At 46.6% G+C, this 16,902-nt stretch overlaps 1 protein-coding gene across 5 annotated transcripts in view; it reads left to right on the top strand.

The window, feature by feature from the left end:
* Nucleotides 1–10,803, top strand: part of RAB31 (RAB31, member RAS oncogene family) — a 136,014-nt gene extending 125,211 nt beyond the window's left edge. For all 5 annotated transcript variants that reach the window (XM_045042398.1, XM_045042397.1, XM_045042400.1 and 2 more), the window contains one exon: nt 7,391–10,803. Coding sequence is in view for 2 of the 5 variants with exons in the window: in XM_045042399.1 (XP_044898334.1) it covers nt 7,391–7,488 (98 nt within the window). In the remaining 3 variants the exon portion in view is untranslated. The remainder of the gene's footprint in view (nt 1–7,390) is intronic.
* Nucleotides 10,804–16,902: the final 6,099 nt, after the last annotated feature.

Here is a 16,902-nt window from a genome sequence, read left to right as displayed (position 1 = left end):
TTCCAGGGAACAGGAACAAAAAAAAAACAAAAACAAAATCAGACTTGGGGCGCCTGGGTGGCTCAGTTGGTTAAGCGGCTGGCTCTTGGTTTCCACTCAGGTCATGATCTCGCAGTTTGTGGGTTCCAGCTCTGTGCTGACAGTGTGGAGCCTGCTTTGCGTTCTCTCTCTCTCTCTCTCTCTCTCTCTCTCTCTCTCTCTCTCCCTCTCCTCCCCCCCCCTTTCTGCCCCTCCCCTGCTCATGTGCTCTTCCTCTCTCTCTCTCTCTCTCTCTTTCGCTTTTGGGGCACCTGGGTGGCTCAGTTGGTTAAGTGTCCGACTTCGGCTCAAGTCGTGATCTCATGATCTCATGGTTGGTGGATTCGAGCGCTGAGGTTGGGCTCTGTGCTGACAGCTCAGAGCCTGGAGCCTGTTTCAGATTCTGTGTCTCCCTCTGTCTCTGCCCCTCCCCTACTCGTGCTCTGCCTCTCTCTTAAAAATAAATAAAAATGTTAAAAAAATTGTTTTTAAATCAGGCTTTATTTTGGAAAATTTGTTAAATATACATCAGTAAACCAAATACCATAGTGAACCAGCATGCACTCATAAGCAAGCTGATTTCATCTCTACCCCCACATTCCCCCTCACTCTCCTCCACCTGAATTATTTTGAAGGAAATTCCAGATTTCACCTGTAAATATTTTCAGAATGTAGCTTTTTTTACATAACAACTTCATTATTACATTAGTAATCACAATACCGTTATCATATTAATATCGCCAAATATGGCTCATGTTTGCCCTAAATGGTTTCTTTGTTTGCATTTTACAGTTTGTCTGGATCAGGATGCAAATAAATTTCACACAGAGTGATCGGTTGCTATGTATTTTAAGCCTCTTGCGCAAGAGATTGCCTCTCCATGAGGGAATCATGCAATTTCTTTTTGTCGTTGTTTGTTTGTTTTAAGTTTATTTATTTATTTTTGAGAGCGAGAGCATGCATGCACGCGCACGGGGAGGGGCAGAGAGAAAGAGGGAGACACGGAATCCGAAGCCGGCTCCAGGCCCTGAGCTGTCAGCACAGAGCCCGATGTGGGGCTTGAACTCACAAACTGCGAGATCATGACCTGAGCCTAAGTCAGATGCTCAACCAACTGAGCCACCCAGGCGCCCCTCTCCTTGTGTTTTCAATGTCCATCTTCTTAATGACTAACAACGTTGAGTGCTTTCTTATGTGCTTATTTGCAATCCTTGTGTCTTCTTTGGAGAAGTGTTGGTTTAAATTTTGCCTGTTTTGTATTGAGTTGTTTGCTTTCTTATTGTTGAGGGTTGTTTTTAATTTTTTTTTAGATTTTTTTTTTACTTTTACTTATTTTTGAGAGACAGAGAGAGACAGAGCACAAGTGGGGGAGGGGCAGAGAGAGAATGAGACACAGAATCCCAAGCAGGCTCCAGGCTCCGAGCTGTCAGCACAGAGCCTGACGCGGGGCTCAAACTCACAAGCCGTAAGATCATGACCTGAGCTGAAGTCGGACACTCAACCAACTGAGCCACCCAGGCACCCCTCTTATTGTTGAGTTTTAAAGATTATTTGTATATTTTGGATACGTGTTATCAGATATTTGTTTTTTCAAATATCGTCTCTCAGATTGTGGCTTACCTTTTCATTTTCTTGACAATGTCTTTGGAAAAGCAGAAATTTTTAATTTTGATGAAGTCTGATTTGTTAGATTTTTCCCTTGTGGCTTGTGGTGTGTGTTTTTTTTAAGTTTGTTTATTTACTTATTTATTTTGAGATTAAGAGAGCATGCACACAGGGGAAGGGTAGAGAGAGAGAGAGAAAGAGAGAAAGAGAGAGAGAGAGAATCCCAAGCACACTCTGCCCCGTCAGCACAGAACCTGATGTGGGGCTCCAACCTGAGCCAAAGTCAAGAGTTGGATGTTTAACTGACTGGGCCACCCAGGCACCCCTTGTGGCTTGTGTTTTTGTGTCATGTTTTAAGTGTTAAAATAAAAAAATTGAGGGGACGTATCCTATTCAATGGAATAATCCTTCAGTAATAAGAAATGAGCTATCAGGTCGTAGAAGGATGTGCATGAATAAATGCGTCTTACTAAGTGATAAGAAGCCAATCAGAAAAGGCTACATACTATATGATTCCAACTACGTGACATTCTGGAAAAGGCAAACCTATAGGGACAGTAGAAAGATCAGTGGTCACCACAGGCTCACGGAGGGAAGGCGGGAGGGATGAATAGTGGAGCACAGAGGATTTTTAGGGCAGTGAAACTATTCTATGTGTCACGGTGAATGCCTACCATTATGCATTTATCAAAACCCAGAGGATGTTGATAAAATGAGCCCCAAATGAGCCCTAATGTAACCTGTGGACTTTAGTTCATAATAATCAATGGTGGTTCGTCACTCGTAATAAATGTTCCCCAGTTGTGCAAGTCGTTAAAAGGGGGAAAGTTGGGAATGAGGGGGAGGAGTCTTAGGAGCTTTCTGTACGATATGCTCAACTTTTTCTGTAAACCTAAAACTATTCAATCAATGGAGTCTATTAATTTCAAAAGAAAAATAAAAGGGAAAGATGCCCTTGAATGGTAAGGAAGTCTAATGATTTTCGAGTGACTTAGGCCTCCCCGTTTTGAAGATATCTGGCATCTTGGTCTAACAGCCAGTGGTGACCTCCCCCTCCTCCCTCTCTGTGAATGTCACCATTCCTTCAGCAACCTAGACATTTATCTTTGCTTTTCTCTTTTTTTTTTTGTTTTAATGTTTATTTATTTTTTGAGAGAGAGAGACAGAGCGGAGGAGGGGCAGAGGGAGAGAGACAGAGAGAGAGAGACACAGAATCCAAAGCAGGCTCCAGGCTCTGAGCTGTCAGCACAGCTTAACCTACTGAACCACCTAGGGGCCCCTATCTTTGCTTTTCTCTATCCCTCTCGTCACCCTACTTCCAGTCAATTGTCACATCCTCCCAAGTATCTTCCTGCAGTCCCGTTCATCCTTGTTTCCTACTTCTCTTTCTAATATTTATTTATTTATTAATCTTTAACCTCTACCCGCAATGTAGGGCTTGAACTCACAACCCTGGGATCGAGAGTCCCACACTCCTCCAACTAAGCCAGCCAGGTACTCCTCTACTTCTCTTAATGTCACCAAGGTCAAGGCTGTTCTTATCTTGACCTGGACTTCCTGCAAGCCTCCTGGTGAAACTCACTCTGTGTCTCCTAAGTCATTCTGATCCTATATAGAATGTTAGCTCATTTCTTGGGTCTAGACTCTAACATTCAAGGTCATCTAGTAATTCCAAGATTATCTTCTTTACAGCAGTCAAAGGGCAGTTTTGAACGACTCAAGTGGCATGAGTGTCCCCCCTGTCCCCATTGTAAGGGCAGTGTTCCATAGAGACGCCCCTCTCTAAATGGAGAGGCTTGAAGGCCATTATCAAGGCTAACTACTTTCAAGTCCTATTGGTCAGTTTACTAATCAGGATGATTCGGAAAATCAGGATCAGGAAATGGAAGTTAGAGAGCAATTATGGCAGCACCTCTAACACTCAACAGAAAATGGCCGAGCCAAGTAAATCCTAAACTGCGATGAAAGGGGAGAAGAATGTGAACAGCAGAATTAACCGGGGAGGCCTCCGGGCTCGTGCAGGGAATGGCCCGTCCTGCACCCAAGAAGGAAGGACAGCTGTAGCCAAGCACGCTGTTTTATTTTTGTTGTGTGTGAAAGCGTTTACGGTCCCCAGTCCAGAGCCATGATCACATTCATAGGCTTGCAATTTGTTTTTTCACGTATCGCATTCCTGAGGAACCGTTTATAAAACCTGTTTTTCCTCTGGGCTGTCAGCTTTCGGGAAAACTGAATTTCAAAAAAAACCAAAAAAAAAAAACAAAAAACAAAACAAAACAAAAAAACGGCCCTTGAACTTTTCCCAAGCAGAATCTTACACAATCTGAACCTTGTTAAAATAAACACCCTGGCCTGGGATTTCTGCTCAAGGATGACCCATTACGGAGATCGTGTACTCAAAGGACATTTTGTAAGAGTGGAAACCCACAGAGGATGATGCTCAGAGCCTTTTCAGATGTTTGTGTCTCTAATATATTTGTCCTATTCTATGCCCATGTAATTAATACCGATTCAGTTGTGTGATCACCTTGGTACAAAATGCCTTGGCCGTTTTCCAGAGCCATTCCTTTGTCTAAGTGCATTTCACCTTTCAGTAAGTTCCAAATAACTCAGATCACAAGATCGGAGCTCTTGTGTTTTCACAGCACTATTGGCTTCCTTCTCTTTTTAAGGTGCTTGCCTCGTCGTTATGACTCAGCTTTCCTCAACCTCTGCCCTAAAATGGAAGCATTTCCTTTCTTCTCACTGTTTGAAGCGGGGATGGGTGGCCCCGTCCCAGGTTGTGTTTTGTAGGAGAGCAGGACGGGTCCCGCTCCTAGTACCTGAGCCCTGCTCCCCATGCAGGCTCCACCCGAGGGGCACCCAGGCCCCGTTTATTGCCGTTAGTTCCTCCCACGTTGGTAGTGGCCATGGAGGGATATGGACAGCAGCTGTCAAGTTACTGTCTCAAATTCTTTTTATAGGCGAGGAAAGGAAGTCTTGAAAACACTAACTAGCTTGTCCGAGTTCACGTAACCGCGACACCACCTCTCAGATCTCAGCACTCTTTTTATCAGAGGAGAAAAACGAAGTCTAACTCTGTCTTTGAGAAATACTTTGTTCCAATCAGTGAGATTTTGCATATTCTGAAGGTACATGGGGCCCGGTGCTTCTACGAAGCCAGGCCGAACAACTGATTCGAAAACACTGCTAACAGTTTAAAACAAAGGAGTCTGCTTGAGGCATGATGTGGGTCTCCTGAACCTTGTATTCTAAACATTGTCGTGGTTACTGCCCGTGGAGGAGAGAAGTGGGAGGCAGGAAAGAGGGAGGAGGAAGGACAGAGCAAGGCAGATGGGGATGGGTTGCCCGGACATTCCTTCCCATTGTGCCTTCCATATGCCCTTTGTCTCTAGATTTTCACTCTACCTTTGTGACTTCACTGTGTATTGTATGCATAAGGTTCTTTTGTATTTGGGGTGCATTTCATAGGAAAAACCTTACGCAAACTTACAGCGTGAGGCATGTGGAAAAAGTCAAAGATGAGAGGGCTAATAGCGTAATTCTACTTTGCTGACTTTAGAGTTAACAACCGAAGAATAACATGAAGTTGATGTTGGCATAGGATGTTGATTCTGATTTTGTCAAAAATAGTAATCAGTGAACGGTACTTGTCTTAGTTCACTAGGGCAACGGCTTCCACCAATCAGAGTTATAATCTTGGCCCCAGGTGTTCCAGATGCAAAAGCAAAAGCCCCTGTTGCAGCACCGAACACATCCAGGAGGCACCTGAAATCTTACACATTTAAATAATGATATAACTGGGCACCATCATTCCTCCCAAACACAGCGCTTCCTCTTGGGGAGGAAGTAACACTTGATTGGCAAGATCTGACCTAAACAAATCAGGCTATGGGTAGTCGTTGGGAACTTTCCCCTCTATCGCTTAAGATTGACAAACTAGAAGGAGCATTTTGTTTACTTCCTTTTAATTATGACTAATTAAAAAAAACAAAAAAAAACAAAAAAACACCACAGCGTGTCCAAAGGAGAAGAGGACGTACTGACATTCTCAGTTGCTTCTGGATCAGGACTGAGCTGTTTGGAGACCGGTGTGCAATAGCTCTGCATAGTTTGGTCGGCTGTCCGGGAACTGACTGGAGTAGTAGCCTCAGAAGTTTTTGGAATCTTCTCATCCGCTTCATAGTGAGATGAAGAGTTCTACCATTGATTTCGGATTTGGGCCAACTGCCAATGACCTTAACCTCTCTGCTTGGGCTTTGATGAGTGGCCATATCACCCGATCTGCGCAATACATCAATATCTTTGTCATCGACTCTTTCTGCCTCTTCCAGGCAGTTTGACTCTTTATAGTCCGCAGGTAACATCCACTGGCACTGAAGGACTTTGTCTTTGGAACTGATTTCCCCTCCATTTCTAATCCCTGATTATTTAGTGAACTGATATGCTGATGAGCTCATCTGAACAACCTTTACTTTTTATGGGGCATAGGAATGTAGCACAGAGGGCTAACGCGGGGCAGTGAGAAGGACACAGGCTTCGGGACCCATCAGAAAACCAAGATGCAGGTTATAATTAAAGAGCCACACGCGCCGCTTGCTGTGGATGTGCCTTTCAGCATGTAACCTGAGATGTCTGAGGCTTGGTAAAACAATGAGACTAACAGCCATCACGCCGACCTCCCAGGATGAAGTGAAGACAGTGTCTGTGAACATCTTTGCAAACTGCGAGGTTCTAAACAAATATTATTTCCAGATCCCGTCGCCTTTTGTAGAGGCCGCTTTATTGACCTAAAACTCACATACTATACATTTCATCAGTTCGAAGTGTACAATTCAGTAGCTTTTAGCATATTCACGGAGATGTTCATCTAAGAGCACAGTCAGTTTTGGCACATCTTTATCATCTCGGGGGGCCTGAGTGGCTCAGTCGGTTAAGCGGCTGACTTCTGCTCAGGTCAGGATCTCGCGGTTTGGTTCTTGATTTCGAGCCCTGCGTTGGGCTGTCCATTGTCAGGGTGGAGCCCTACTTCAGATCCTCTGTCCCCGCCTCCCCCGCCCCTCCCCCACTCACGCGTGAGCGTGCACACTCTCTCTCTCAAAAATAATTAAACATTAAAAAAAAAGACTATCTTTATCATCCCAAAAAGAAACCACATACCCTTTCGCTGCCACCTCCCCATCCTCCACGATCGCCTTTTTTTTAATCTTTACGTTGTGTTTCTTTGCAGAGACTCTAGGACACTTCTTAAAATTACATTAAGTAAGAATAAGATTATTTGCACACGGCAGGATGCAGGATGGGGAGCTAGGTGTTAACAGATGATATTCTTAGGAAGATTACAATTCCCAGTCGGGTTCTACTTGAAGAAGCAGAAAAGATGAGCCCTCACAGTTACTGTGGAAGCCTTGCTGCCATGCAGGAGCTCATTCCGGTAGGACAGACCCGTGGGAGGGCTGGAGAGGAAGCAGTGGGCCCTTGCTGGTGTGGAGAAGGTGGCTGGGTGAGCACGGGGTTCCAGATCCAGGAAAATCCACATTCTCAGGAGGCTGCTTCTACTTTTCCTCAACTTCCTAGACAGGAGTCCAACTTCATGCAGCAGAACAAGGAGGCAAGGAGGGAGGGAGGGAGGGAGGGAAAAGAGCCTGGACCCCTCTACTCCCTGTACAACCCAAACATTAAGGGGAGGTGTTGAAGCAGGGTCGCAATGCGTATGTGGTACCGACTAGAGTGAAGAAACTCAACCCTGGCCTCCTCTTTGTTCCAGGTCGCCAGATCCCACCCTTGGACCCCCATGAAAATGGAAACAATGGAGCCATCAAACTTGGGAAGCCAGCCACGCAAGCCAGCCGGCGGTGCTGCTGACCCGTGGGCCATGGTCCACAGTACTTGAAGAAGCCAGAGCCGACCTCCCATTCTCGGCAGCCTGGCACCCCACATAGGGAGAAGTGGGATGCTGGCTTGGCATCCTAGAAGACCTGCAGGGGTGGGGCAGGAACTGTCCCTGGGAAAGGCTTCTAGAAAAATCCGCCACACTGCCACAAAATGGCCTTTGGTGCATGAAATGCAAACGGGAGGGAACAGGTGTTAGGTCACGAGTACAACTGATTTGGTATTGTTGTTGTTGTTGTTAAAAACCTTAAAATATTCTTAAATTTGTACAGCAGCCACATCGGCTTAATATGTGTGAGAGTCCAAAGTGGTGATCCATTCTGATTTCCTGTGCTCCCCAGCCCCATTTCATTAAGTTCTTCAGTGCCATTGCCTCTGTTTCCTGACCAGCCTTCACTGAAAGGTTCATTTAATTTAATTTAATTTAATTTAATTTACCTTTCAATGGAGTGTAATTGGCCCATCACTCAAGCTACAGACTTGAGCCATGATGAAAGTGGAGAAAGATGCATTAGAAACTGTTGTCTACATCTCTTTTACTTGGTGCCCGTTTTCCTTCAGTCATATATAAACACACCGAATCTGCCTAAGATATCGCATGCAATTTTGGGAGTGGGAGGCCTAGTTTGAAAGAATCATTTAAGTAGTTACCGTGTAAGCGGTGACAGATGTAGGATATAAATATTTTTCCAGAGACTGTCTGGTATGATCGTCTCCACAGTAATAAACGCCTACCCTCTTAGGGAAGGTTAATGCACAGACTATGATTTTACTAAGACAGTATGTCACGGCGTCATATCTAGGGGGCAAATTAACCAGGGGATGTTCGAGTCTAGGTCTTAGGGCACACCCCGAATAATATCAATTAATAGGTTACAGGAAAGCCAGCCAGAGGGAGCACCAGCACCTTAAGATTCTAGACCCCCGGCATTACAGAATTGGAGAAAGCGTTCTAGAAGATGCCAGGCTTGGGCAGGTGGGCGCTAGGGCTACCCGGAGGTCCCACCCTGGAATGCTAATTAGCCGACGGTAGGCTTTCATAAAACCTTCCCTTCTAGATGCCCTGTCTGCTCAATTAATTAAAGATGCCTGAATCCGATGGAAGGAAAGGGAGAGAAGGCATGGAAAGGAAGAAAAGCTATTTCCATTGGAAATCCAAATCTTATTACCATTCGGACGTCCATCAATATCTGGGATCAAGAAGCCCTTGGCTTCCTATTAGGGCTTATATTGGAGGGAAATTCTTAAAGGATGTTTGGATCCATGCCTTGCGTGGGGGTAATCAGGCAGCCTGGTAACAGGGCTGGCTGGTTCCCTTTTTTGGTAGGAACATTCAAGACCCAGCAAACTTTAGTAGAAAACCTATAATGTAAGAACCAGGAGAGAGATTGTGAGCGGACAGAAGACCTCAAACTCCCAGGAACCCAGTGCGAGCTGCTGCTTCCGAGTCCTGCCGTGGCTGTGCCCACCCTGCTCTAGACAGGTTAGAGGTGCTGAGATCACCGCCAACAAAAAGCGAGAGTCGCTGAGAGACGGCGGCCAAGCTGACGCTAATTTATGAGGACTGCAATCAAGGAAACAGGCGGAAATCGCAGACTGAGGTGTTCTGCTTTGTTTTTAACTCAAGAACATGCTGTCGGTCGGATAGCGTCAACTGTCGCACCCCGATGGCAAAGAGTAGCGTGACCGTCTTAGGATGTGCAGGCTGGAGAAACTTACTTTTGGTTCAAGAGGGCCTCTTAGCTCTCCCAGACAGGCACCTCAAAAACTGCTAGCAAGTGGCACTGGGATGCCTCAGCAGGGCCCCTGCTGGGCTTTTTAGAGTTTTCTCCACATTGTCAACTCCGAGTGACTGTCGCGCCCCTTTTGAAAGTTAAACAACTGGGGCTGCAGACGGAACGACCCCTTTCCAGGTGGCACGCGGGCTTGTCGTGGAGCCTTTCCTCATCCAGCGGTCCCTGAGAACCTGGGTCTGTCTCTAGACAGCTGTTCTGGTGGCCCAGCTAAGGTGCTAACACCTCCCAGTGGGGTTCACAGCCTTGGTCTGGGCCTTCGGCGGTTGCAGCTTGCATGAAAATAGCTGATGTTAATCACATGCAGCGAGCGAGCAACCCACGTATGAGCCCGGGGTTTTCTTCCAGAAGCACATCGAGGGTGTGAACCACTCCTTTACCTTTCTGCACCGCCTTAACTATTCAGGCCAGTCAGATGGCAATAGATACATAATCAGTACTCCAAGCGGTTGGTGAAGAGAGTACACGGCACTTGGGCACAAGCATTCATGCCAACACGGAGTCTTCTCTGAAGACAGACGCTCGCGCTTTGTCCACAGCGAAGCTTCCCGACTTTCTTTCTTTGGCCTCGCGATCACGTTCTGGCTGTTCTGATAGTTGAATTATGACCACGTGATATTACGTAAAGGCCCAAAACGCCAAGAAGTTTCACGTGATGGAAACCCTTCACAGAATTTTCCAAACTTTGCTTTTCTCCTTCCGTTTTCTTTCCTTTCACGGGCGTGTATATGTGTAAATATGATTTTGTATTTGTTACCACCGACACGTAATCCATTTCACCGGCTGGGCCTGGCTCGTGCCTATGTGTTGTACCGTGTAGGCACGGGTTCTCACGGGGGTTATTTCCCCGTGGGCTCCCCCACGATGGCGCTGGAGTCATGCAAACGTTTAATGTAGGTACATAATTGACTTGCCATTTTACGGTTGAAATGGTACATCAGGGTGCCGAATGGGACGTTACCTTGCAGACGAGAGAGGGTTGAAGGCCTAAAACTAACTTCTAGCCAACGAAAGGGCTGTGCCCCCAGTGAGCCCTGAATTCATTTTCTGAGGGAGGTTTGGATGACAGAAATCTTTCCTTTCAGATCAAGGAGTGTAGCATATGGTGGCTGAAGCCGAGCCCCTCCGGCGGGACGCCACCTTGCTCTGCAGTGCTCACAGCGGGCTGAATTACAAGCCAGCTTGTAAACGAAAGGGCTCGGAGCTGTATTCAGACCCATTTGGTGTCTAGGGCGCTCTTTCAACCGCCATCGTTGAAAGCAGACCCAGTGATCCAGTGTCAGTGTAAACCGTTCCTTTTTCTCGTGTTTTTATAAAGGGCTTCTGTCTGGGCTGGACCCAGTTCTCACATATAGAAGACACTGCGGCAGACGATTAGGGTCTCTCCACCTTGTATTCTATAGTAAGCCATTGCCCTCAACATCGCCCAACTGTATCTGTTATTTTGAGTTTAACAAACACTGATTCATACTAATAAATATTGTAAGTTTTACCAGCTCTGTCTTTGTCTTCTAATGCCCAGCAGGGTAGTTTTCTTTAAACCACAGTCACCTCGGAACAGAGAAAGGCGATTCCCCGGAGGCATTTGCGTACCTGTGCACACGAGGACGTGTAGAAGGATGTTGGCTGGCGCTGTTTGCAACAGCAAAGTGTCTTCCCCTAAGGAAATCAGTAATAAAATGTGGCAGGGGCACGGTCACACGATGAAAACTACAGGGTAATGAAAATGAATGCAAGATCTCTCACACATCAATATGTATCTCAAAACAGGATTGTGGAGGGGCACCTGGGTGGCTCAGTCGGTTAAGCATCTGACTTCGGCTCAGGTCGTGATCTCACGGGTCGTGAGTTCGAGCCCCGCGTCGGGCTCTGTGCCGACAGCTCAGAGCCTGGAGCCTGGTTCGGATTCTGTGTCTCCCTCTCTCTCTGCCCCTCCCCCACTCACAAACATGTCTGTCTCTCAAAAATAAAATAGAAACGTTAAAAAAAATTAAAAAAAAAAAACCAGGATGTGGAGTGTGGGGCTACGTACTGCACACTCCCAAGGGAACCACTCTCACCGTGGCCTGTGTGAAGGACCTTCAGGAGCTATGCAGTGCACAGCCTGAGCAACAGAGCTGTGGCCTGAATGAATCAATAAAGCAAGCTGAAGAAGTACAAAAGCATCTAAATTGGCACAAAAACAATAATGTATGTTGTTTGTGAATGTGTGTGTGTGCGTGTAAAGGAGGCATTAGAAGGAAAAACACCGATTTCTCTATCATGCTTACCTCTGGGGAGGCAGGTAAGCAAACAGCATCAGGGAAGGGAACGAAGGGCAACAAACGAGCAGTAATTTTTATGTGTTTCATGATAGAAAACTCTGAAGCCAATATGACAAAATGATAGCGTCTGGTAATTTCAAGGTATGTGCTTTATTAGTGCATTTTGCCGTGTTAATTTTTTTCAAAGGGAAAGGCTATGGAGCCAAGAAGCAAAGAAGGATTAGGTTGACTTTGTAAACAGGCTGGAAGGAATTCCTAAGTGTCATTGCCAACTTAATGTTCTCAGGACGTTTTCTGAGGCTTACGTATGCCCCCCTTCCACTGTCTCAGCTACCCCGCCAGACACGCGGACTTTTTTTTTGCACACCTGTACATCCGGTGCCTTCCAGGCAAAGCTTTGTCCGATTCATGGATGGACCTGGAACAGAGTGTGAAGAGGGAGGAAAGTGGTGCCCCACTTTCTCAGCATTCAAGTTTCCCCAAGGCGCGTGCTTGGAAAGCTGCCTTCAAAATATCAAACAAGAGGGGCGCCTGGGTGGCGCAGTCGGTTAAGCGTCCGACTTCAGCCAGGTCACGATCTCGCGGTCCGCGAGTTCAAGCCCCGCGTCAGGCTCTGGGCTGATGGCTCGGAGCCTGGAGCCTGTTTCCGATTCTGTGTCTCCCTCTCTCTCTGCCCCTCCCCCGTTCATGCTCTGTCTCTCTCTGTCCCAAAAATAAATAAACGAAAAAAAAAAATTCAAAATATCAAACAAGAAACAAAACAAAAACCGCCATCACCAAGAGACCTGGTGTTCCAATTTTGTCAGGAAGAAGAGTCTTTCTTTTGCGTTGACTACGAAGTCGTTGCCTATTCATGGCAGTTTGGGGAAACGTTTCAGAACAATCCGATGGATTGCTGGATTTAGCCGCCAAATTTTGGCCTTCTGTGTCGGTAACATTCTACGCGGAGATTCCCTTCTCTCCTTGCTCTCTCACTTTCGCTGTGTCCCACCTTGGGGGTTTACTTAATAGAGTGCACGGTCTGAGGAGTTGTGCACTGAGGCACCTTTCACGTTTCTACAGAACAACTCTGGTTATTTATGGGTTCTGGAGAAAGAGGGCAAAAAGTCTAGGGCTATCCTTAGCCGAGTACGGCCTGGGGCTACTGTAAGTAGTCTTTAAACATTTCCTGCTCAGACAAGCATCATCCCAAGAGCAAGGCTTGCTGGTTAGAAGAGGAGGGAGTCATCCTAACTTAATGAGCATCTGTCTCCAGGAGCGTCTTCCCTGAAGTTTTAAGACAGTGCAGCAACATGACGTTCCACTGGCTTGTTGCACGTATGTGAAGCTACCTTCTCTCCTCTATTCCGGTGTTTATTGAGACACCACTAGACAGATAATACCAAGCATGGGCAGGTGTACTGGAGACGGGCACTCTCATGCTGGTCAGAGCATAAATCGATAAGTCTTCTACAAAGTGGTTTGACACTGTGTATCTGAGACATTTGAAAAGACTACATCCTATGACCCACTAATCCTGTTCTTCTATTTGTAGGAATTAATTTCAGTATATGTACTTGTGTTTGTGTGTATGTGTATATATATATATGCATATATATGTGTATATGTATGTATTATATATATAACACACACATACGTTACCTATTAATGCATAACATATTCATCCAAAACTTAGCGTCTTAAAACAATAAACACCTATTTTTTAAAGTTTATTTATTTATTTTGAGAGAGAGTACAAACTGGGGAGAGGCAGAGAGAGAGAGGGAGAGAGAGAGAATCCCAAGCAGGCTCCACGCTGTCAGTGGGCAGCCCAATGTGGGGCTCGATCTCACGAACTGTGAGATCGTGACCTGAGCCAAAATCAAGAGTCGGACACTTAACCAACTGAGCCGCCCAGGTGCCCCAACTATAAATACTTGTTATCTTACAGTTTCCGTGGGCAGAATTTGGGAACGGCTTAGCTGGGTGGTTCTAGGTGCAGGGTCTTTAACAGGTGAATTTGAGATGTTGGCTGGGGCTGCAGCATCTGAAGCCCTCACCGATTCCCTAATAGGAGGGAGGCAGGAGGCCCCATTTCCTCACTGGGTGGACCTCTCCAACCACTGCTCAAGGGACCTCACGATGTACTAGCTGGTTAGTGCAGATTTATTCACTAGTGTTTGTCCCAGTATCGTTTATTAATAATGAAAACTTGGAATGATGCAAATGTCCTATGATAGGAAATCGAATAAATCATAACCACAAAATAGAATACCGTAACCCTTAAAAATTACAGTGTTAAAAATCAGCGTTACTGGCTACAAGAGTCAGGCATCAAAATGTACTCTTGCTTTTTCCGTAATAACTTCATTTCTACCTTGAGCCCCTGTTCTGTCTAATGTGGAAAGCTGGATATGATCATCCAGCTAGTTTTACTCCGTAAACTCTGGCTTCCGTCACTGTGGGCTTAAGCACACTGTCACGATTTAACCCTCACGTGCTCCCAAGGGTGGGTGACGTGTTAAGGATGCATCTAAGCTCCCGGAGGGCTGCTGTAGTGTTTCTGGGTCTCACTGTCTGGCCAACACAGAGGTCTTTCTCTGTCCCCCTTGTCTTGTGCACCTGGCCCCCTCCAGTCTGCTTCTGCACCCCGCTTAAAGGTCCTGGGGAAGATTTTGGATGAGAGCATGAGCTCCCCCGGGGTCCTCAGAGATTGGTAGGGCAGCAGCCTGGACTGTGTCGGGTGAGCTTTGCCAGCATTCCTCCTCTATTGCTGGGGACCCCGATGACTGCCTGGGTGGGGGGCACAGTTCTCAGTCCTCTTTCTGGGAGGCCAGTGGGAAGCTGGTGCTGGGCCCACCTCACCCAGATTGTGTCTGCATGTAAGCTCTCTCAGCTTCTCCGCTGCTCCCTTCCCATAGCCCAGGGGGTGTAGGAGTGGGGGGAAGCAGGCCATAACTTTACACTAGCTTTGTCAAGCCTTTCCCTTTTGAGTTCCAAAATCCTCTGTTTTATTGCAGACTTTATTGAGAGTGAAGGGGATGCTGTTAATATCAAGCTGGTACAACAGGATTAAGTTGGATAGTCTCGGGCACATTGGGACACATGGTCATTCTGGTCCAGCCTCTAGCAAGATGGAAGGTGGGTGTCGGGGAGGTGGGACAGAAAATTCAGGAGTTCCTGGGTAAGTACCTCATCACAGCTGTCTTGGTAAAGTCATCCATCCATCCATCCATCCATCCATTTATCCAACAAGTATTTGTTGAGGGCTACCATGAGCCGGTGCTGAATGAGCCCATTCAGATGTATACAATTTCCAAGCTTATGAAGGAGGAAACCGACATAAGGGAAAGGACGAGAAAACCAAGAATGGCAGGAATGAGAAGAAGACATTCTGTTGAAGGCAGACAGGGAGGCTTGACTGGGGAAAGCATGGTGACCACAGGGGTAGGAACCGGGGCTCGGAATCAGCCCACCCCTTACTCATCATAAGATCCTGAACAAGTTACTTGGTTTCTCTGAGCCTCAGTTTTCACCTGAAAAGCGGGGATAGTGCCCACATCACGGATTCGGTGTCAAAACTAAGTGAAATTGTTGTGTAAGGCACTTAGCCCAGACGCCTGGTAGCCATGATTATTGCCATTGGCTTCGACCTCTGCCCTGGATTTGTGAAGTTGTCATTTTCTTATGTTTGTTCCTTTCCCTGGAGCCATGTGGCGTGGAGATTAAGATCAAGAGGTCTAGTCCTCCGAGTCCGACCCCCAGCTCTGTGTGCTGGCAGTGGGATGTTTAGCAGATTAATGTCGCTGAGCCCTGGCTTCCTCGTACGCAAGATGCAGAAAATAATTCCTATGCACACTTGTCCACAATTCTGGAGTCCAAAGAGCTTCACGAGCAGAGAGGTTTTTTTCTAAGTTTGGTACGGACTCATCTGGAGTAGAACTAGATCCGAACTGATGAGATGCCATTTGTCGTTGAGTATTTATCCAACCAGGTGTGCATATCTGCACCTTTAGTTGCAGAAATACTACTGGTTGCTTATAGGATCCCATCCCTGACTCCGCTGGATTTTTAAATTTTTATTTTATTTTTTATTTTTTTATTTTTTATTTTTTTTAATTTTTTTTTCAACGTTTATTTATTTTTGGGACAGAGAGAGACAGAGCATGAACGGGGGAGGGTCAGAGAGAGAAGGAGACACAGAATCTGAAACAGGCTCCAGGCTCTGAGCTGTCAGCACAGAGCCCAACGCGGGGCTCGAACTCACCGACCACGAGATCATGACCTGAACCGGAGTCGGATGCCCAAACGACTGAGCCACCCAGGCGCCCCAGGATTTTTATAAAAAATCCAAACAAAATTCGGAATCCTGCCAACACCTGGGCACAGATGTCACGTAAGGTACGGAGAGCCCTTCGTACCTGCCTCTTGGGTGCGTCACGAGGATTCGGTGAGAGCGCGTGTGAGAGGCCTTCCTATCTGGCAGCTCCCAGGCAGCTGCCGTCTCCACTCGCAGCGGCTCCTGAGTGGGGCTGCAGGGGTTTCATTGAACAGAAAGCACTTCTTACCATCCCAGCACCAAATGCTCAAAACCAGTAACAGCTAACATGGATATAGCGACTTGCTATGTGCCAGATATGGTCCTCGGCGTTTTACGTCCCATTGCCTCTTTTTATTTTTACAACCCTCTTTATCGTTCTTCCATTTCTGTTATCACCTCCATTCTACACATGAGGAAACTGAGGCACAGGAGGGTAACTAAATTGCCCAAGACCATAGACCAGTAAGAGAGACAGAAGTCAAACGTTAGCTACGGTTCGTCTTTTCTCGTGTTTTAATTTTAAAAAACGAGGGGCGCCTGGGTGGCTCAGTCGGTTAAGCGTCCGACTTCAGCTCAGGTCACGATCTCACGGTCCGTGAGTTCGAGCCCTGCGTCGGGCTCAGTGCTGACAGCTCAGAGCCAGGTGCCTGCTTCAGATTCCGTGTCTCCGTCTCTCTCTGTGCCTCCCCTGTTTGCAATCTCTCTCTCAAAAATAAAAATAAAACATTAAAAAATTAAAACACAAAAACAAAAAGGATTGAAGGAAAGGAAATCTACACTCAATGAATCCTTCTCCTAAACGAAATACTTTCAAGTTGTATCTCCTTTCAGCCTTAAAACCAATCTGAGGGGCGCCTGGGCGGCTCAGCGCGTTGAGTGTCTGACTCTGGGTTTCTGCTCAGGTCATGATCTCACAGTTCATGTGATCGAGCCCTGCGTCGGGGCTCTGTGCTGACAGTGTGGAGCCTGCTTAGGATTCTCCCCCCACCCCGCCCCTCTCTCTCTCTCTGCCCCTCCCCTGCTGGTGCAT

The sequence above is a fragment of the Felis catus genome, chromosome D3 (assembly GCF_018350175.1).
Source record: "Felis catus isolate Fca126 chromosome D3, F.catus_Fca126_mat1.0, whole genome shotgun sequence".
Lineage (NCBI taxonomy): Eukaryota > Metazoa > Chordata > Mammalia > Carnivora > Felidae > Felis > Felis catus.
Note: the sequence above shows the minus strand (reverse complement) of the source record. Positions and strands in the feature narration are given on the sequence as shown.